This window comes from Nannospalax galili, unplaced genomic scaffold, assembly GCF_000622305.1.
Source record: "Nannospalax galili isolate Female #2095 unplaced genomic scaffold, S.galili_v1.0 scaffold1021, whole genome shotgun sequence".
Lineage (NCBI taxonomy): Eukaryota > Metazoa > Chordata > Mammalia > Rodentia > Spalacidae > Nannospalax > Nannospalax galili.
The window spans coordinates 578888-597107 of record NW_008344095.1 but is presented as its reverse complement, the minus strand read 5'-3'; the positions used below and the strand labels follow the sequence as shown (position 1 = coordinate 597107).

At 44.6% G+C, this 18220-nt stretch overlaps 1 protein-coding gene across 2 annotated transcripts in view; it reads right to left on the bottom strand.

The window, feature by feature from the left end:
* Nucleotides 1-18220, bottom strand: part of Fndc3b (fibronectin type III domain containing 3B) — a 342813-nt gene that overhangs the window by 59866 nt on the left and 264727 nt on the right. For both annotated transcript variants that reach the window (XM_029567042.1, XM_029567043.1), the window contains 6 exons: nucleotides 10528-10652; nucleotides 9303-9477; nucleotides 7204-7290; nucleotides 5609-5747; nucleotides 3488-3559; nucleotides 346-464 (listed from right to left, as the gene is read on the bottom strand). In XM_029567042.1, the coding sequence (XP_029422902.1) occupies nucleotides 346-464; nucleotides 3488-3559; nucleotides 5609-5747; nucleotides 7204-7290; nucleotides 9303-9477; nucleotides 10528-10652 (717 nt within the window). The remainder of the gene's footprint in view (nucleotides 1-345; nucleotides 465-3487; nucleotides 3560-5608; nucleotides 5748-7203; nucleotides 7291-9302; nucleotides 9478-10527; nucleotides 10653-18220) is intronic.

The window sequence follows — 18220 nt, the reverse complement described above, 5'->3', positions numbered from 1 at the left end:
TATATATATATATATATATTAATATAAATTATATATATATATTAATTATTTATTGTGTGAGTGTTTTGTCTGCATGTATATAAGTGCACCTGTGTCATGCAATGTCCACAGAGGTCAGAAGAGGGTGCTGGTGCCCCTGGAAACTGGAGCTAAGGACAGTTGTTAGCTGCTATGTGGGTGTTGGGAATTGAACCCAGTTCCTCTGCAAAAGCAGCCAGTGCTCTTAACTGCTGAGCCATCTCTCCAGCCCCCAACAAGATACATTTTTAAACTGCAATATTGTTCCGATGTTGCAGATACAGCTTGTCCCAATTTGATGTCTCTTTTACATGGTGATGAACCAACCTGACTGTGCCCACCAGTACTGATGCAGCATGCTCGAAGTCTGTACAAAGTGCCTGGGTTCAAGCTGGTGAAGACATATTCTGTAGCAGATCCACTGTAGGCCACTTCCCACTGACCAGCTGGAAAACAACACTTGGGTAAGTTTATGCCTTTGGGAAAGCGTCCCAGTGCCCATTAGAAACAAGATCCGAGAGAAAAGCACCACGTGATTTTCACAGAAACCCGGCATCACCTGACACTGAAATAACATGAAGTCACCTTTATCACCTTGCCACTGACTCTGCTGACTACAAGGTCAGTATGTGGGAAGCCACATGACATGGGGAGCTGGCACAGAAGGAGGGTGCAGGACAGGGTTGAGCAAGCTGTGTTAGGCAGAGGAGGCCCAGGGCCAGCTGTGCATCTACTGCTCATTCCCACGACTTCCGGAAAGTATGACTGCTGCTGAAGGGTCTGTCCCTACGCATATCTGCCTGGAGGTGGTAGTGAGTCAAACCCTCCCTCTATACTGAGACCTGTGCAAAGGCTCACTCTCTCTTGGGGGGCGGGGCTCCATGAATGAGACAGAGAGATGCACTGGATGATACAAATTAAAGAGGAGACGTTTGGCATGACCTGGGTTATCCCACTGCTTTTGAGGAGTGAAGAAAGCATATGGGATGGTTGGAGGAAGTGGATGCCCACAAGGCTGGTGCCCTATGTGGTGAGGCACTGGGGCCCCCACTGCTCCTCACCATGGGGCCTCAAGAGTGTCTGTTTTGTTCCCACTCAGGCGCTTCAAGTTGACCACCTCACAAAAGCCTACTCCACGGGTTGTTTAGGAATAGATATGTATTCTACAGCATTTTATAAAGTAACTTCCACAAATCCCTTCAGATGCTTCTTACAGTAGATTTTTAGTACTATGACTTTGTGGTTCTACGCCTTATCAGGTCAGAGTGAAGGTAGAGCTTCATGGGAGAACGAGGAATATTAAAGACAGTGCTGTTCCCGTTATGGGTTAGAAGTCCTGTATTATGGTGACTCCCGGGGATGGGGACAAAGGATAAGATACCATTAATTACCCCTTGTCTCCCATGCACTGGGGAAGCTGCTGATGTTAAATGCAGAATAGCACCCACTTTCTGAGCTGTATCAGTACCTACGAGAGCCAGACGAACACGCTTTTGCAACAGGCAACTGGCATACATGTGAACTCTCTCTTGGTCTAACATAAAACCCTAATAAGATTTTTAGTGAAGAAAACAATCTCATGTTAAGAATAGCCAATCTTGAAGAATTCTATTTTTATCTTAAAATAGGACTTGACAGGCTTAAAAACCAAAACTCCAGGTGGCTGTATACAGCACAGAAGCCAAGTCACAGACCATCGCTGCTTGTTTCTGTGACTGTGGGTTCTCTCTTTACCATATGTATGTGAACTTTTCAAAAGTTAGTGATTACAACAGTGATATTAGTGAAATCAGGTAATTTTCTAAGATTTCTAAAATCATAGTTTTTTAAGTCTATTAACTTTATTAGAAAGAAAACCTTAGGCTGGGTGTGGTGGGGCACACTTTTATCTCAGCACTCCGGAGGCAGAGGCAGGAGGATCTCTTGGGATGGAGGCCAGCCTGAACTATATAGTGAGTTCCAGGCCAGCTAGGGCTACAGGGAGACTCTGTCTCAAAAAAACCCAAAATGGATGGATGGATGGATGGGAAGAAAGAAAGAGAGAAAGAGAAAGAGAGAGAGAGAGAGAGAGAGAGAGAGAGAGAGAGAGAGAGAGAAGGCAAGCAAGCCAACAAGCAAGGCTTAGGCTTATTAGGTCCTGAATGCTCCTGGCAGGATTAGCCTCCTCCAACTACCTTCCCCCTATGATACAACCTAAACCACAAGCCCCTGCCCTAAGGGAGAAGTATAAAATCTCAGAGTTTGTAAGAGAGGCTCTCAGGGCCATGAGGAGGTGCCTCTCAGGTTTACTCTCTGGCTAATAAACTTGCTGTTCCACTGGAAAAAAAAGAAATGAAAGCAATAAAATTTAAGAGCATTTATCTAAGGAATTTGTTTTTCAAATACTATTTTTTTAATTTTTTTAGAAGAAGCATATCATTACAGCTTTAACATGCCCAATAACAGTTTCCAGAGCAATTTGATTTTTAAAAAAATTATTTATTATTTTCATTTTATGTGTATAAGTGTATTGCCTGCATGTGTGTAAGTGCACCTGTGTCGTGCAAGGCCTTAGAGGCCGGAAGAGGATGTTGAATCCCCTGGAACTGAACTTATGATGGTTGTTAGCTGCCATGTGGGTGCTGGGAACTGAACCTGGGTCCTCTGCAAGAGCAGCCACTGCTTTTAACCATTGAGTCATCTCTCCAGCCCTGGAATTTGATTTTTAAAATCGCCCCACTGCAAAAATTGTTTTAGATTATTACTATCGTGTGTGCACATGGGCTTGTGTATGCTTTTTGTGTATGCAGAGGTCAGAGGACTCTGTGGAGCTGGTTCTCTGTCCACTGTATGTGGGTTCCAGGGACTGGACTTGGGTTACCAGGCTTGGCGACAATTGCTTTACCTGCTGAGCTGCAGCAAGTCCCATGGTCCCACTTTAATACTCACAGTGGAGACCCAATGTGAATGATGGCTGTCAGCATACACATATGTTAAAGGCAGACTAGCACCCACTTTCTGAGCAGGTGCAGACTACCCAGCAGGGGACTATTTGTTCCTTCCTCATAGCTGCTTCTGACATTTTGCTTTAGAACAATTTTGAGAAAAAGTTTGGCAAGTTTGGGATGAAAAACTTAAATTTATCGATCTTATTGGTGAGTGATTGTGTTTTTAAAAATGACATAGAAAAGAGGGAAGAAAAAGCCTGGCAAAAATGGTATTTCAAGAGAAAACTGTAGCTAGAGATTAAAGAAGGGGGTTGGGGGAGAGAGCAAGCTGGTAACGTGGCCCTTAGCTCGACCACGTGGCTGTTAGAACGTGGCTGCTGGTTCGACCACTGCACTAGCTCCATCAGAACGTGGCTGTTAGCTTGACCATTGCACTAGCTCCATCGGAACTAACGGCTGCTGCTGCTGCTGCAAAGGGGTCTGCCTGGATCAGCAGGGCAGGGCTTGCAATGCATTGCATAAAACGGTTTCTAAAGCATCACCTTCAGAAGTTCCATCAGTGATCTCCAGCAGATACTTGAGGATTTCCGAGCCGCCGTTGTCCTTTGGAGGGTCTGGAGAGAAAGCGAACATTACCATCAGTGATGAGAGGTGTTGCTTTCTACTGGTAAACATCATTACTGTATTCAGATGCACACGGCATCACACTGCTGGATTTGACTAGAAAGGGCAACTAATTATTTTGATGCACTCCACCCTCCTCGCCTTTCTGTGTTTAGCTTTCTTGAGACAGCATCTCAAATCCAAGCCCAGGCTGGACTCAAATTTTCAGCCATCCTCCCGCCTTAGCTCCCCTCTCCACCAAGTGCAGAGATTACTGGAGTGAGTCATGACACTGAACCCCTCAAATGTAAGAAATTGTAAATACTGTCAGATTGATGTTCAACACTGTTGAAATGTTGAGCTAGAAGTATAACAGCATTTATTCAGTGAAGGCTGCCAAAACTTGAAATGAAAGACGAATTTTCCCCAAAATTACATTAACAAAATTTACTGTGGGTACTCTGAAGCCAGCTCTTTAAGAGTTGGTTATTTTTAATGCAAAATGAAATGTTCATGTATTGAGATTATTTGATCATTTTTCCTTCATATACTTTGAGCAACCAGATTCTTCTCAGAGGAAGAAAAATGAAAAATGCATTGACAGAAATGAAAACACTGGACCGAAACAGATCCGTCCCATCTCCCTTATTACCAGGTGAACTTCATACACCAGTGAAGCTGATACCATCCCAGAACTGTGATCCGCCCACACATCGGGCATCTGGGGAGGTACCAAGTCAGAACCCTCTTTAGATCACCTGGGCCATCTATAGGCAACTCTGCCTGTGGAAGCTTTGTTTTCCGAGTAGAGAAACACTGTGCAGAATAATTTTGCAAACTTGTGAGGAAACTTCCCTCTGCCACCGGCCTGCCGCCTCTATATTCTTCCACACAGGAGATCTTTTAAGAGACCTTGACTTTAACTCACACAGAATTAGGAAGTTCACTTCCCCGGACTTTTCTATACTGCATACAGTATGCTCTAATAACCGACAGGTACAACACTAATGATAAAGACAAGTAGGGCATGCAGCTAAGGAAAGCGCTGCTGGAAGATGTCAGGAGATCTTTGATGCCAACAAGCATGGGGCGCCTCCAGCATCTCCCGATCATACTTGTCTTCTGGGGAAGGAGAGCCTGGAAGTCACTGGATAACTTGAAACTATTATGTGCCCCAGGGGCTGATCTCTAATAATGGTCTACATTACTTTTAGCATTCTGTAATTTTCTTTTTGCCTTTCACGTCGTATATTTATGACACATCGTAAGGGTTTCACATATAATTACAAAGTCGGCCAGCCTTTTAGTTGTCCACTTCCCTGAAATAATCTCTGCTGTCAAGTGAGGCACAGCGTCTTCCTTGCACATAAACCAAACATGAACTTCAGCATGAAAGATTCCTGAAGCTCAGGACTGTTGGTCACATGGCAACACAAAACCCAATGTTTCTTATTTCGTTGACACTTAAACACTCTATGTTAAAATTTACTTACGATGATATATTTAAATACTTTTCTATTATTGTTTACATTTTAATTTTTTTTTTTTTTGGTCTTTTTGAGACAGGGTCTCCCTGTAGTCCCAGGTGGCCTGGAACTCACTAGGTAGACCAGGCTGGCCTTGATCTCACAGAGATTCACCTACCTCTGCTGGAATTAAAGGCATGTTCCACCATGCCCCACTATTGTTTACAATTTTAAGGTGAGCCACTGAAAAATCAATTATATAACGAGAAATGACCAAACTTAAAAGTCAAAAATGCGTTTAAAATAAAGGAGGAAAAACGTAATATAGGAAAATCAGGAAATAAACAAGATGCTCTTAAAACCGTCCAATTCAGTTATGTGATACAATTTGGTTATATATTAAAAATCCCATTTTAGCGGAATCGCCCACTTCAATTCTTGGGACGTTTCTCACATGTAAATTCCAACTGCATAAAACACTCACAAATGATGCTGCATTTTATTTTTTTGTTTTTGGTTTGTCACTATTAAAATTAATAAAAAAATTAAAATCTGTTAAAAAAGCAGCAGCAGCCGCCGCCGCTGAAAACATACCCCACTTGACACTGAAGCCTTGAGATGTGACTGGCCCTCTAATGAGGGGTCTGGTTGGAGGTCCAGGTCTGTCAGGACTGGTTGTACAAACCAGGACTTCACTTGGACAGCTTTTCCCTTCCATGTTAGAAGCAGTCAGCTGTAACACAAAGGAGAAAAGGTTAACATAGTAGTTATACTATTAACTTGATGGTAACTTTGTAACATTGCCAGGATCGGGTTCCCACAGTCACAGACACCGATACAGTCACATAGTTTCTTTCTCCAAACTGCTGATATAATAGCACCTATGATCATTTATTTTGTTTATATTTGGTTGTTAACAATTAAAAATAAAAACTTAAAGTATGTTTTGGCCATATATGTGTGTGCATGCGTGCATGTGTATTTTGTTTGTTTGTTTTGTTTTGTTTTTTGATAGGGTCTATCTGGACACAGCCCACCTAGAAGTCACTGTGTGGACCAGGCTGGTCTCTGAGAGACCCACCTGCCTCTGCCATCATGCCTGGAGCTAAAGATATTTTTATATCCTTACAAGAAGACATCCAAGCCTGGGAGTGGTGGTGCCTGTAATCCCAGCAGCCAGGAGGCTGAGGCAATATGACTGTGAGTTTGAAGTCATCCTAGGCTACACTGCTAGTTTCAGGCTATTCTGGAATATACAGTAAGACTCTGTTGTAATAAAAATAGGGAGGAGGAGGAAGAAAAGGAGGAGGAGGAAGGGGGAGGAAGAGGAGGAGGAAGAGAAGGAGGAAGGATAGATGTATAATAAAATCAGTGTGTTCCTGGCTACTTTGCATTGCTTTATGGAAGGAAAACAGACAAGAACGTTACTTCTAGAAGAGTAGGATGGTGCCATCTTGTGGAGAGTGTGAGCAGAACAGCCATGCTCTGGGAGGCAGTGTCTGTATTTTCAGCATTCTCAAAACTATTATTTCCCCAAATAGTTACACATTACACTTGATAATGTGACAAATATTTGAGTGACTACATGTCAAATTAAAGCACTTAGTCCTAAAATTAGAGACGGGAGGGTCCAATAAGAAGACAACCTAGTATCCTTAGAGGACACCCAGAAATGCTATGCAGAGGACCAATGAACCGTCCAGTGCATGAAGCTTTGCTCTTATGGTTACCACACAGATCCTACTGTAACGATAATGGCTTAATATGTAAAGAAAGCCTGAGCCAAGGAAGGAGAGGGTAAATGGTGTGAAAAATAAAGACAGGAGAGGAGAGAGAATGGTCAGATGAACAGAAGGAAACAGAGAGCTAGTCAGCTACCTGATAAAAAGTGAGGTACATGGGAGGGGAGGAGTGGATGGCAGGTGAGCCGCAGGGACACTCGACATTGCGTGGGGGTCTTCCCAGCAAGGGCACCTGTCCCCTGCCATAAAGCAATTTACAGCAGCTTTCTGTCTCAGAAGTGAGTTTCCAGATTAAAATGAGGCTAGTAGTTGAAGGCATAAGTGTTACTTTGCAAACACAGAGTGCTGTCAGCATTTTGGCCTGGAGAACTCCACCTGAAGTGGTAAGTGGAGGGACATCAAACGGTTCATCCTTAAGCACATCAAGCCCCGAAAGGATAGACTCACCCTGAATTTATACTGTGTGCTTCTTTGGAGATTCTTCACAGTACAGGTTAAGTCTTCTCCAGTGTATTTAGGGTGGAAATGGTTATCCTGAAAAGGCCAACCCAGAAAGAAACATCACTATTATAAAATCAGGGCCTCACACTCCTCAGTTACAGGATTTTTATTTGGCTCCCTATTGTCCCTAGCAAGTCAGGAGTCCAGCAGCTATTGCTAAAGGCCTATCAAGAGCCCATGGCGCCATGGATGGCACTGGAGACTCACAGGATGGCCTCTTGGTCACACTGCAGTCTCTCTTGGCTCTGCTCAACTTTACTGTGACAGAGCAGTAAGTGTCTTAACAGTATTTATTTATCAATACATTTGTTGTGAGAAAAGCCTCTTGAGAATAGTGCAATGGGCTATGTGATAGGTGACTGGTGAGGTTTGAGAGCTCACAGTGCTCCTCAGGCTGAGGACAAGGGACAGCTTGGATGGGGAGGGGCATACTCCCTTAAGAGTAGACCTTGTCACTGAAGGCGAATACACTGCATTCACTCCGTAGTAGTCACTATCCTCCTGCCCTCCCTCCCTCCCCAGCACTTTCTGTACACTAGGCTCTCTTCAGGCCCTAGGGACTCAGCCAGGCCCACAAGAAGCTTACATGCCAGGCAAAGAAGGCAATTACCCTCCGCCACACACACATACAGAAGGCATGCCACACAGAAGGCGTGCCATGTGCGCCATGAAGGCAGGAGGGCGGAGCTCCTGAGATGCTGTCTAACTGCACGGCGTGGGTGCATTAAGCACAGTAGCCGCCGCATTGGCTCTTTGGATTCAAATTTAATACAATTAAAACCTCAGTTCCTTAGGCCCATGGCCATATATTTATTTTCTTTACATTTTACTTATTTTGCGTGTGTGCAGGTGTGCATGTGCATATATATCAGAGTGCTTATAAGGAAGTCAGAAGAAAACTTGTAGAAGTTGATTCTCTTTCTACCATGTGGGTCCCAAGGATTGAACTCAAGTTGTGCTCAGCAGCACGTGCCTATATGTGCCGAGCCATCTCACTGCCACCGCCCCCCTCCCCATATTTCAAGTGTTTATAGTCACAGGTCTAGCATAAACCATGGGCTGTCTCTACTGAGGCATAGAATTCCTCCTGACAGTGCTGTGCCACACAGTGGTCAGGGAAGGGCTGTCCTAAGCAGACATTTGCTGGGATGTGAGAAGAGACGTGAAGAAAACCAGGGAAGTAAGTGGAAGCTATTTTCGAGGACCTTCCAGTCAGCAGGCATGGGAAATGCAAAGGGCACAAGGCCAGGGCCCAGCAGTACCAGGAGCAAAGGTGGAGGCATGACGGCTGTGCTGCAAACCCAAGCACACTGGGCCAAGCAGGACCCAGAACAGCTGCAGCTCTTCCTCTGCAGGAAGAGGGCGCTGGGAGGGAAAAGGCTCTGTGAGAACGTGGCAGTGACCATTTTGTATTTCCCAGAATCCCTTGGCTTTGTGCAGAGAGCACATCCTAGCACAACAGAGTGAAGTTGGGGCCCTTGAGGAGAGGCTATGGCGGTCCGTCAGGCTGAGATGAAAGTAGTTCCTAAGAGGCTGTCTTAGCCGTGGAGATGGTGACAAATGGCTCATTTCTGGATAATTTTGAAGTAAGACTTAAAGAGATTTGCTGATTGAGTATATCTGGAGTCAAGGATGACTTAAACTGAAAGGACCGCATGCCTTTTGCTGAGCTGGGGAAGGGCATGCTGATGCAAACAGTGATGGAAAGTGGTGGGAATTAAGAGTGATCTTTGGGGCTGGGGAAATGGCTCAGCGGTTTAGAGTACTGGCTGCTCTTACAGAGAACCTGAGTTTGAATCCCAACACCCACATGGCAGCTAACAACCATCCATAACTCCAGTTCCAGGGGATCCGACAGCCTCTTCTGTCCTCCATGGGCATTGCACAAGATGAGTGCACTTACATACATGCAGGTAATACATTCATACACAGGCAGGTAATGCATTCATACACATAAAAATAATAAAATATGTTTTTAAAAGTGGTCTTGAACTTGGAAGGTAAAATTTCATGGTGGTCTGTAGTTATAGAATCTCAAAACTTACATTCTCATCCTCCTGTATCTCCAGGGTGTAGGTAATCATTTCCTCAGGTGAGCAGCCTTCTGGCTTGTTCCACTGCAGCGTGACCCAGGTGACACCAGCTCGGACAAGCCTAGGTGCTGAGGGCATCTGGGGGATGTTTCCCAATGTGTAGCACACCACCTCCTGACTGTAACTACTGCAGAGATATAGACATGGGGAGACATGCTGGAGTACTGGGCGGCCCAGCATTCAAAAAGAGGGAGAATGTGCCTCCACCCGGCCTGATCTGTACCAGGTAAAAAAAAATATCCCGTGTGTCACATTTCCCATTGTACCTTTTAATTGCCCCCACCGCCCAATACCCTGCTCTTAAAAAAGCATACCAAGTTATAGGAAAATACGCCTAAGCTTTTATCATCCTCCAACCAAGCCTTTAACTGAAGGCCCAGTTAGCACAGGGTTTACTAAGCCAAGAGTAGCAGCCACCAGTCTTCAAATGAATGTGGGCACATCAACTTGTAGATGGAGCATGAGTTTTACAAATAGAGTTTGTCAAAAGTCTGTTGGTGCTTCTAATTCATTAAAAAATTCCTGAATGATAGAGGTCTTTCTCTTTCCAGCTTTTCCCAGAAGGGTAAACTACAATGGCTTCCAGGTATGGGGTAGGCAGTTCTGTAAACTCTGTGCTGTTAGAAAGAAATTCTTGGGGCTAGAGACCACTGGCGTGCTGAATCTTTAAGAAGGTGTACTAATAAAAGGATTTTTCCCTTCATCAAGAGTCCCCAGTGAGCACAACTGAAACGTGGCCTGTTCAAAGCCCTTTAATTAAGGGCACCTTGGCTGGACCCCACTCTCTTGCTTCCCTCTGTAACCTAGAGGCCCAGGTTTTCTCTGGTCCTACGGCTTCTCAACAATGGTTCAGCACCCTTTCTTTTTAACAGTAACAGTCACCCAGAAAAAGGCAACTGAGGGACAAGTTTGTTGAGTGTGATGAAAGAAAAAGGCAGAGGTACTGGAAAAAAAGCGGAACCCCAAGGGGAAGACTTCCTTTCAAAGTCCCAATTGCTATTTCCACCTGGGTTCCCAGACCTCTGGTGGGCCTTCATGACACAGCTTAAGAGACCAGAATGGTGCCATCAGCCCAGAGCCTGCTCCCCTTTGGCTGAAGAGCGCGGGGTGGAAGCGGTGGGAGAGATGCCCGGCATCACGACACAGGCCAAAGGGCAGGAGTGAGCGGAGCGTCTACCTGGTGCCAATGTCATTCCGAGCTGCGAGTCTGAACGTGTACCCCATGGCCGGGCAGAGCTTCGTCAGCTTGCAGTGCTTCTGGCTCCCAAAGAAACACTGTCTGAAACCGCCGTTTCTTTTTCCCTGAAAGACAACAAGACACAAGACACCACAAGTGTTATTCATTATTTTGCTCCACAGACAAAATTTTGCTCCACGGACTCAGCACATCGCACTCTTGATTTTTTTTGTTTATTGTTATTAGACCTGTCTTATTGAGTGACTTGGTCATTCAAAAACTTTTAAAACTGCAGTTATTAGTTCATCTTAATTATACAAAATAATGTGGGTGGCTAGAACATTTCCACACGGATGCAATTAAACAATTTTTTTTATTATTTTTATTTTATGTGTATGCATGTATTGCCTGCATGTAGGTAAGTGCACTTATGTCGTACAATGCCCGTGGAGGTCAGAAGCGGCTGTTGGATTCCCTGGGACTGGAGTTACAGACAGTTGTTAGCTGCCATGTGGGTACTGGGATTTGAACCCTGGTCTTCTTCAAGAACAACCAGTGTTAACTGCTGAGCCATCTCTCCAGCCCCAGGGATGGAATTTTTTAAAAATCAAACCACCATGAGACAAATTAAGGAATATTTAAAATAATTGTTTAATTTTCTACTGTGGATAAACGAAACAGAAAGCAAGCTTCTAGAGAAAAACCCATATTGTACGGAAAGCACTCCACAGTGAACTTCACCCTTAACACAAAGCAGCGCAGATCTGTAACTGAGACAGGGTGCCCCCTGGATTTGTGTTTCTAATATGGTTTTGGTTGACATATAAGCAAAATTCTCTCAGGAATAGGACAATGCTACAACTGCAGAGCCAGGCATGGTGGCTCCCATGTACTTGGGAGGCAGACAGATCTCTGTGAAATGCAGGCCAGCCTGGTCTCCATAGTGAGTTTCAGGCCTGCTGTGGCTACAAGGAGACCAAAAAAACAAAACAAAACCAAACCCACAACTGTTAAGATCCTCTTCTTTTTCACCTGGGTTGGTACCATGGCCCAGCAGATTATCCAAGGGTGTGAGGGAGGCCTAGGGACTATCACCTCACCTCAGCAACTGTCCAGCCTTTCAAGGAACCTCCATGCACCTGAGGACCATCTGTGCCGCTGCGCACCACACAGGTGCCCCTTGTCTCCTTTACCACCAGGGCCCAAATCCCCTGATACATACATTCCTGTGATGGTGAGACATTTGTTTACAGATTCCTGTATACTGGCCACAAGCCTTGAATCATCCTATCCACGTGTGTTTTCTTTTTTAACAGAGCTCAATCACTATTTGCAGACTTGAATAAACACTTGGAACACTGGTTGAACTTGTCACTCTATACATATCAGTTATGCAGTTATGTTTTATATATATATGCGCTATAGTCATTTTAAGTGTCTTGTGAAGGGAGAAATACATTCTTGTTACTTTCCTATCCTTCTAGGATACTTCAATTTCTTAAGTAAAAACGCTGTAGTAAGCTGCCTCTTGTGCTGAGGGTTGAACTCAGGTCCTCATGTGTGCTAGGCAAGCATTTCATCACTGAGTCATCCTGGATCCCCTTACTCCTTTTTATTTTGAGATAAGGCACTGATAATTTATTCATCCTGGCCTAGGCCCAGGCAGGCCTTGAACTTGTGATCCTCCTGCATCAGCCTCCTGAGTGGCTGGGATTACTGGCCTATGCCACTAGGCTCGGTCCTCCACTGGTGTTTCTTCATAGTCCCACATTTAAAGGAAAAGCCCAACTAAGCTGTGCCATGTTCAGAGATGAGGAAAATATGCATTAGCAGTTTTTTAGAACAGTATTTACATTGACAACCCATATTATCTTATTATCTGATGATCATGGAAAAAAAGCACATACTAGCTGGGCACTACAGTTAGCACGCATATAACCCCAGCACTCATGAAGCAGAGGCAGGAGGATAATGAGAAATGTAAGACAAGCCTGGTCTACTATGTACTGAGCATGAGGTCAGCCAGGGCCACAAAGTGAAACCCCATTCAAAACAAACAAAACAAAACAAACTCCCACATGCTAGCAATGACCACAGTGCATTTAGCATTTTCATCTGTGAAGCTTTCAATTTACTTATAACTAAAGCAGGCAGTTTGCTCCTATGCCGATTTAAACATCTCCTTTCTTTAATAATAAGCAGGCCCTGAACACAGACTCCTAGAACACATTCCAGGTGACATGCAATTAAAACAAACACGTGCCAGCTTGAACGTCACTAGAGTGGACAGACTAAACACAACCACGCTGGATCTGTCTCTGGAGCCTGACTGCCCATCTCCTCCTCAATAAGGGGACGTTCTCCAACAGCAGCAGATGGAAGCCCTACGGGTCTTTAGAGTCGAAGTTCATTTTGTCAAGAGTTCAAAGTGCATTCAGGTGCAACTACAGACAGAAGGTGGTATAGCATGCTTTCCACCACTGCAGAGTGGCTGGTACGTCATGACTTAAGCTGACTTTGACCTGGAGTATTAAGGTTGATGCAGAAGGTTTATTCATAGAAAAACTGTTTATGCACATTTGCATAATTACAGTCAGAGTCTGATTACACTCCACGTCATTCCCGGTATGTTTTGTATCCATTTTGGGCTGTAGCAAGATCTACCTTTCTTCCACATCTATTTCTGAACTCAGACACATCCTGCCACCTCAGAAGCTGTTAACTCACGCTGGCTCCCCTTCAATGCCTCGATTTTCCTGTTTCTTGGTTTGGACTCCTTTACCCATTTCTGGTGCTTAGACCCACAGCCAGTATATAAAAGTCACTCGTTTCCTTATTAAGTTAATTTTCTTTAATAGGGCCAAAGTCAGGCTGTCTATGACTTAAATATGGGAGTGGAGAGGTATCAATAGCAGAAGTAAGACTTGACTTTTCAAGGGTGTCTCACTGGGAGATACTGGTGTAGCACCTGGTGGAGTGACACTTTTGGCTGACCTGTCCCCTCTGCCAGGTTTGCACATGGCTCTGGGGTAAGAAGTGGAGTAAATAGTTCAAAAGTGTAGAAGAAAAAAGAAACAATAAGTAAACATAATTTAAAAGACAAAAAGGTATAGAAAACTTAGAAAATTTATAAATAACATATAACATTTATAAATTTATAAACATATATTTATAAATAACATGGTTTATATATAACATTGTATATAAACTAAGTGGGATCCTGGGTTACAAACAGAACTTAAAAATAATACCTAGTTCCTGTTAACAGAGATTGATAGAAACTTTAAAAGCTAATGCTTTAGATTGAAAGATTCATATGAACTGGCAGGAGCAATAATATGAAGGTTTATTATTGTTTATCAGAAATTAAATATGTCCAAGCTGCCACTGTCAGTAAGGTTTACAGATGGTAAATCACAACGGTCACATTTTATAAAGTGTGTCTCTGAATGACTTGGAAAAATAAAAGCTACGGCATGTTCCCTCTTCCCATGAAATCTAACTAAGCTTTACAAGTTTGTTGGGTTGTTAACTATACTTAGAAAACTCGTGTGTGTGTGTGTGTGTGTGTGTGTGTAGAGGACAACCTTGGGCATCGACCCTCTGGTGCTGTCCACCTCTTTCTTGAGACAGTGTCTTTCACTGGCCTGGAGCTCAGTCTTGGTTAGGCTGGCTAGCCAGTGAGCCCCAGGGAATCTTCCTCATCTCCACCTCCCTATCCCTGGGCATGAGCAATATTATGCTCAGAAGTTTTTATTTATTTATTTAATTTTTTTAAATTGACTTTTTGTGGATTTCATACATTTTTTAAAAATTATTTTAATTTTATGTGTATGTGTGTATTGCCTGCGTGTAGGTAAGTGCACCTGTGTCATGCAATGCCCACAGAGGACAGAAGAGGCTGTCAGATCCCCCTGGAACTGGAGTTACAGACAGCTGCTATGTGGGTGCTGGGATTCTAACCTGGGTCTATCTGCAAGAACAACCCCCTTATTTAGCACCCCCTTCCCTATCTGTACCCCGCCCCACAGCCTGCCCACAAGATTTAATACATTTTGTTTATATGTGAAGGCCCATGGAGTAAGTTTGTGCACCCAGTGTCCCTCGTTGCAAATTCATCCACTGGAACCTGCTCATCCTGTCTAGCATCACTCCCTTAAAGATCAACTTTCCTTCTCCCAGCAGTGATCAGCTTCCAGAAGTTCCTCACCAAAGTTGTGGCCTCCTGTCCACTTCCCCAGTTCTACGATGGTTTCTGCCTGATTGAATTTGCATGGGTCTTGTGCATGCTGTCACCATTGCTGTAAGGTTGTAAGAGCAAGGCCCCAGGAGCCTGTAGGACTCTCCTTATGGTCATGCGCCTCCTCCCCAGTTCTTACAGTCTTTCTGCCTACTCTTCTGCAATGGGTGGGTGAAGTTTAAAATAGAGGAGTCCTGTTCAGGGACCCACGCTCTGCAGTCTCTTGTGTTCATCACCCTTTGTTGCACGAGGAAGCTTCACTGATGAGTCGAGTTTCTGGGAATTTAACTCAGGTCCTAACGTGTCAAGCAGTTCACCTACTTGGCCCAGGACATTTTTTTTCCCCCACAACTAATGTCAGCTTGGACAAAGTTCTCTGCTAAAATGGCCTTAATGGAAATGGGCGCTACCTTGGGGTGCTTTAGCCCTGCCATCATCAATAACCTGGAGAACACAGGCAGCAGGGACAACTGTGGCCAGGTCAGTTCTCATCAGCCTTTCACCATGTGGTACACAGGAGAGGAAGAGATGAGCGGCTCAAAGGGTCCAGGAGGTAGTGGGTCCACAACAGAGTCAGCAGCACCAGCACTGTGCCTTGGTGCATCAGGTATGCTGAACACAAGCAATCAGGATCCTAACCACCTGAAGACAAGCTCTGTCCTGTTCTTGGTAGAAAATGTCAACTTCATCCCAGTCAGAGAAACAGATGGGAGAAGGGTCCATGTCTGCACTCCTGGTCATTCTAGAGCAGACCTGGCCACTAGGCTGCTGACCTATGAACTGAAATAACCCCGATCATGTTCTGGCCTGACTTTACTGCCAGAGCCTATGAGCCAAAAAACAAAGAAAAAGGCGGACTCTCAGGGTTCCCTGGCTTGCTTCCATCTCATAGTCTTGGGCATGCCCGGATGCTTGTTTCTAGAGCTCATTCGCATTTATACAAGGGCAGTGTTAGTCTTTACTAGAATGTGAAAAAAATCTTGGAGTATAAACTGTGTGCAGATAAACCCTGAGGAGCTTCACTAGGCATGGGGTCACACTCCAAATCAGGGTGCTTCCTTTTCTAAGCTGTGCAGACCTTGGCCCCCTCTAGCCTGATGGTACCAGTTCATCACCCTGGGGAGCTGTTTTCTAAGCAGAACTCAGGTGCTTGCTGTCCACTGGTGGTCAAAACCGCTCAGAAAAGACTTGCCCACCAGCTGGCTCATGTTCAGAGCATCTTCAGACGCATCTCCTAATCCCGAGCTCCCAGCCCTGCCTCCTCTTCCTCCTCCCATGGAACAGAAATATACCACATACTGTACGCATTCTGGATGCCACCAAGCTCACCCTCCAGCTGACCAGTGTGTTTTTTGGAAGCCCATGTACCACAGCTGTACCTGCCACAGCTGCACACCTTACATATCTGAATCTGCCCAGGCAAGAAGTGCTTCTTTTTCTTTCTGGATCCACAAACTAAAGGAAGTTACTATCTTTGGGGGCTGGAGGAGGGGACACTCCCAGGCTTCTAACAGAGCTGAACATACCTAGTCAGCATCGACTCCCTCCTGCTTGGTGCTCACTGTCACTCACTGTTCAAGGGGGTAACATGTTTGGTCTTAATAATAATGAACACGTCGTGTTTGCTATGTCCCATGAGGTTCCCCCTAAATTCTGAAGAATGGCACTAACTTGCACTTTTTCTGCATTGTAAAGGGTCCAAGCTCAGAAAGGCAGGGGTGAGAGAAGGGTGCTTGGGGAGTATTTAAAATGTAGCTTCCTATGTGGTTACATTGCAGAGGATGACCTCAGCAAATACTTCTAAGATATGATGGTCACTTCAGAGACAAAGATCTGTTTTCCCCAAAGGGTAGGAAATGCCTTACTAAACACTATCATTCTTTCAAATGGAATTTGGGAATGAATTATATACTTAAAAGATTTTTAAATATTTTAAGAACTAGTCTCCATTTTTTTTCTGTTTAAATATTTCCCATCCTCTTTCAAATCCATAGTTGAAAATTAAAGTTAGCTATTAAATAAAAGATTATACCTTTAAGAAAGTAATTTGTGCCAGGTGTGGTGGTGCATGCCTTTAGTCCTAGCGCTCGGGATAGAGAGGCAAGTGGATGTCTTGTGACATTGAGGCTGGCCTGGTCTACATAGCGATTTCCAGGCCAGCTGGGGTTACAGGGAGATCCCGTCTTTTTTTTTTTTTTTGTAAGGATGGTGGAAGGGGGGAAGGGAAACACTTTGCTGAACAGTGGTGTCACCTAAGGAACAGGACACATGACCTGTTTTTCAAGCACAGAAGACACTAACTGGCAGGCCTGTTTCCAGGGAGCAGGTGGACAGCCTTTCTACCCATATGTGGAGAGGACCCACAGAGGCTTGCTGAGCTGTGCTAGGGAACAGGTCTGGGTCCTAACTTCTCACTGAATTCTTTGTTTGCTTTTTGAGACAAGGTTTCGCTATGGAGCTCTGGCTGGCCTGCAACTTGCAGTAAGCCTCCTCCTCTGCCTCAAAGGCAGATACACACCAGCTCTCACTGTCCTGAGTACTTATGTCTCCTCCTCCTCTCCAGAACACTCACCAGAGAAGCGAGAGTAGGAATGCTATGCTGTACTGCAAAGTCTGACTTTGTAGCTAACAGTCTGAGGCATGGACCCGACACACCGTATATGTTATACAAAGATAAACAAGACAGCATCTGATGATGTTTCTCAGGACATGTAGTCACAAGAAGCCTGTATCACAAGGAAGCGATTCTGAACATGTCCAAAACGACTTTGATTCCCTATCTGTGGAGGAATGAAGTTGATTTCCTCCTTGTATCTCCTGCCACCAAGAGGAAGGAGTGGTAACAGAGCTGCTGACTCCAAGGCTACCTGGAAAGGGGACAAATCAGAATGTCTTTCGTGCTGGGACACTCACTTTGCAACCATGACCATCCTGAGATGGATGTGCTGTGAGGAGGCACCACAGCCAGCACCGGCATCTACTCTTGAGATGAAGTATTCTTGGAGAACTCCCGCCCATCAATGTGCCCGCCCCCCAGCTCAAACAGAGGACTTCACAGAGCCAATCCCTATGCCCAGTCCAACCCCTAGACCAGAATTCATGAGCACAAGGACATGATGGCGGGTCTGGGATATGGCAGTTGGCAGAGTGCTTGCCTAACATACACAAAGGCCTGGGTTTGAAACCCAGCACTCATGAACTGGGTGTGGCCATGCATGCCTGTATTCTTGGCTTGTGGGAGGTGAAGGCAGCAGGATCAGGAATTTAAGGCCAAACGAGGCTATATAGCAAGACTGAAACCAGCCTGGGGTACATGAGACTGTTTCAAAAATAATTAACTAAAAAAAAATGTGATTACTGTAATCCATTACTTCAGTAATTTGTTCAACAATATCAAACCATTTTGAATTCCATTGCATTTAAAGGATGAAGTTTTACATATCTAAATTTCAG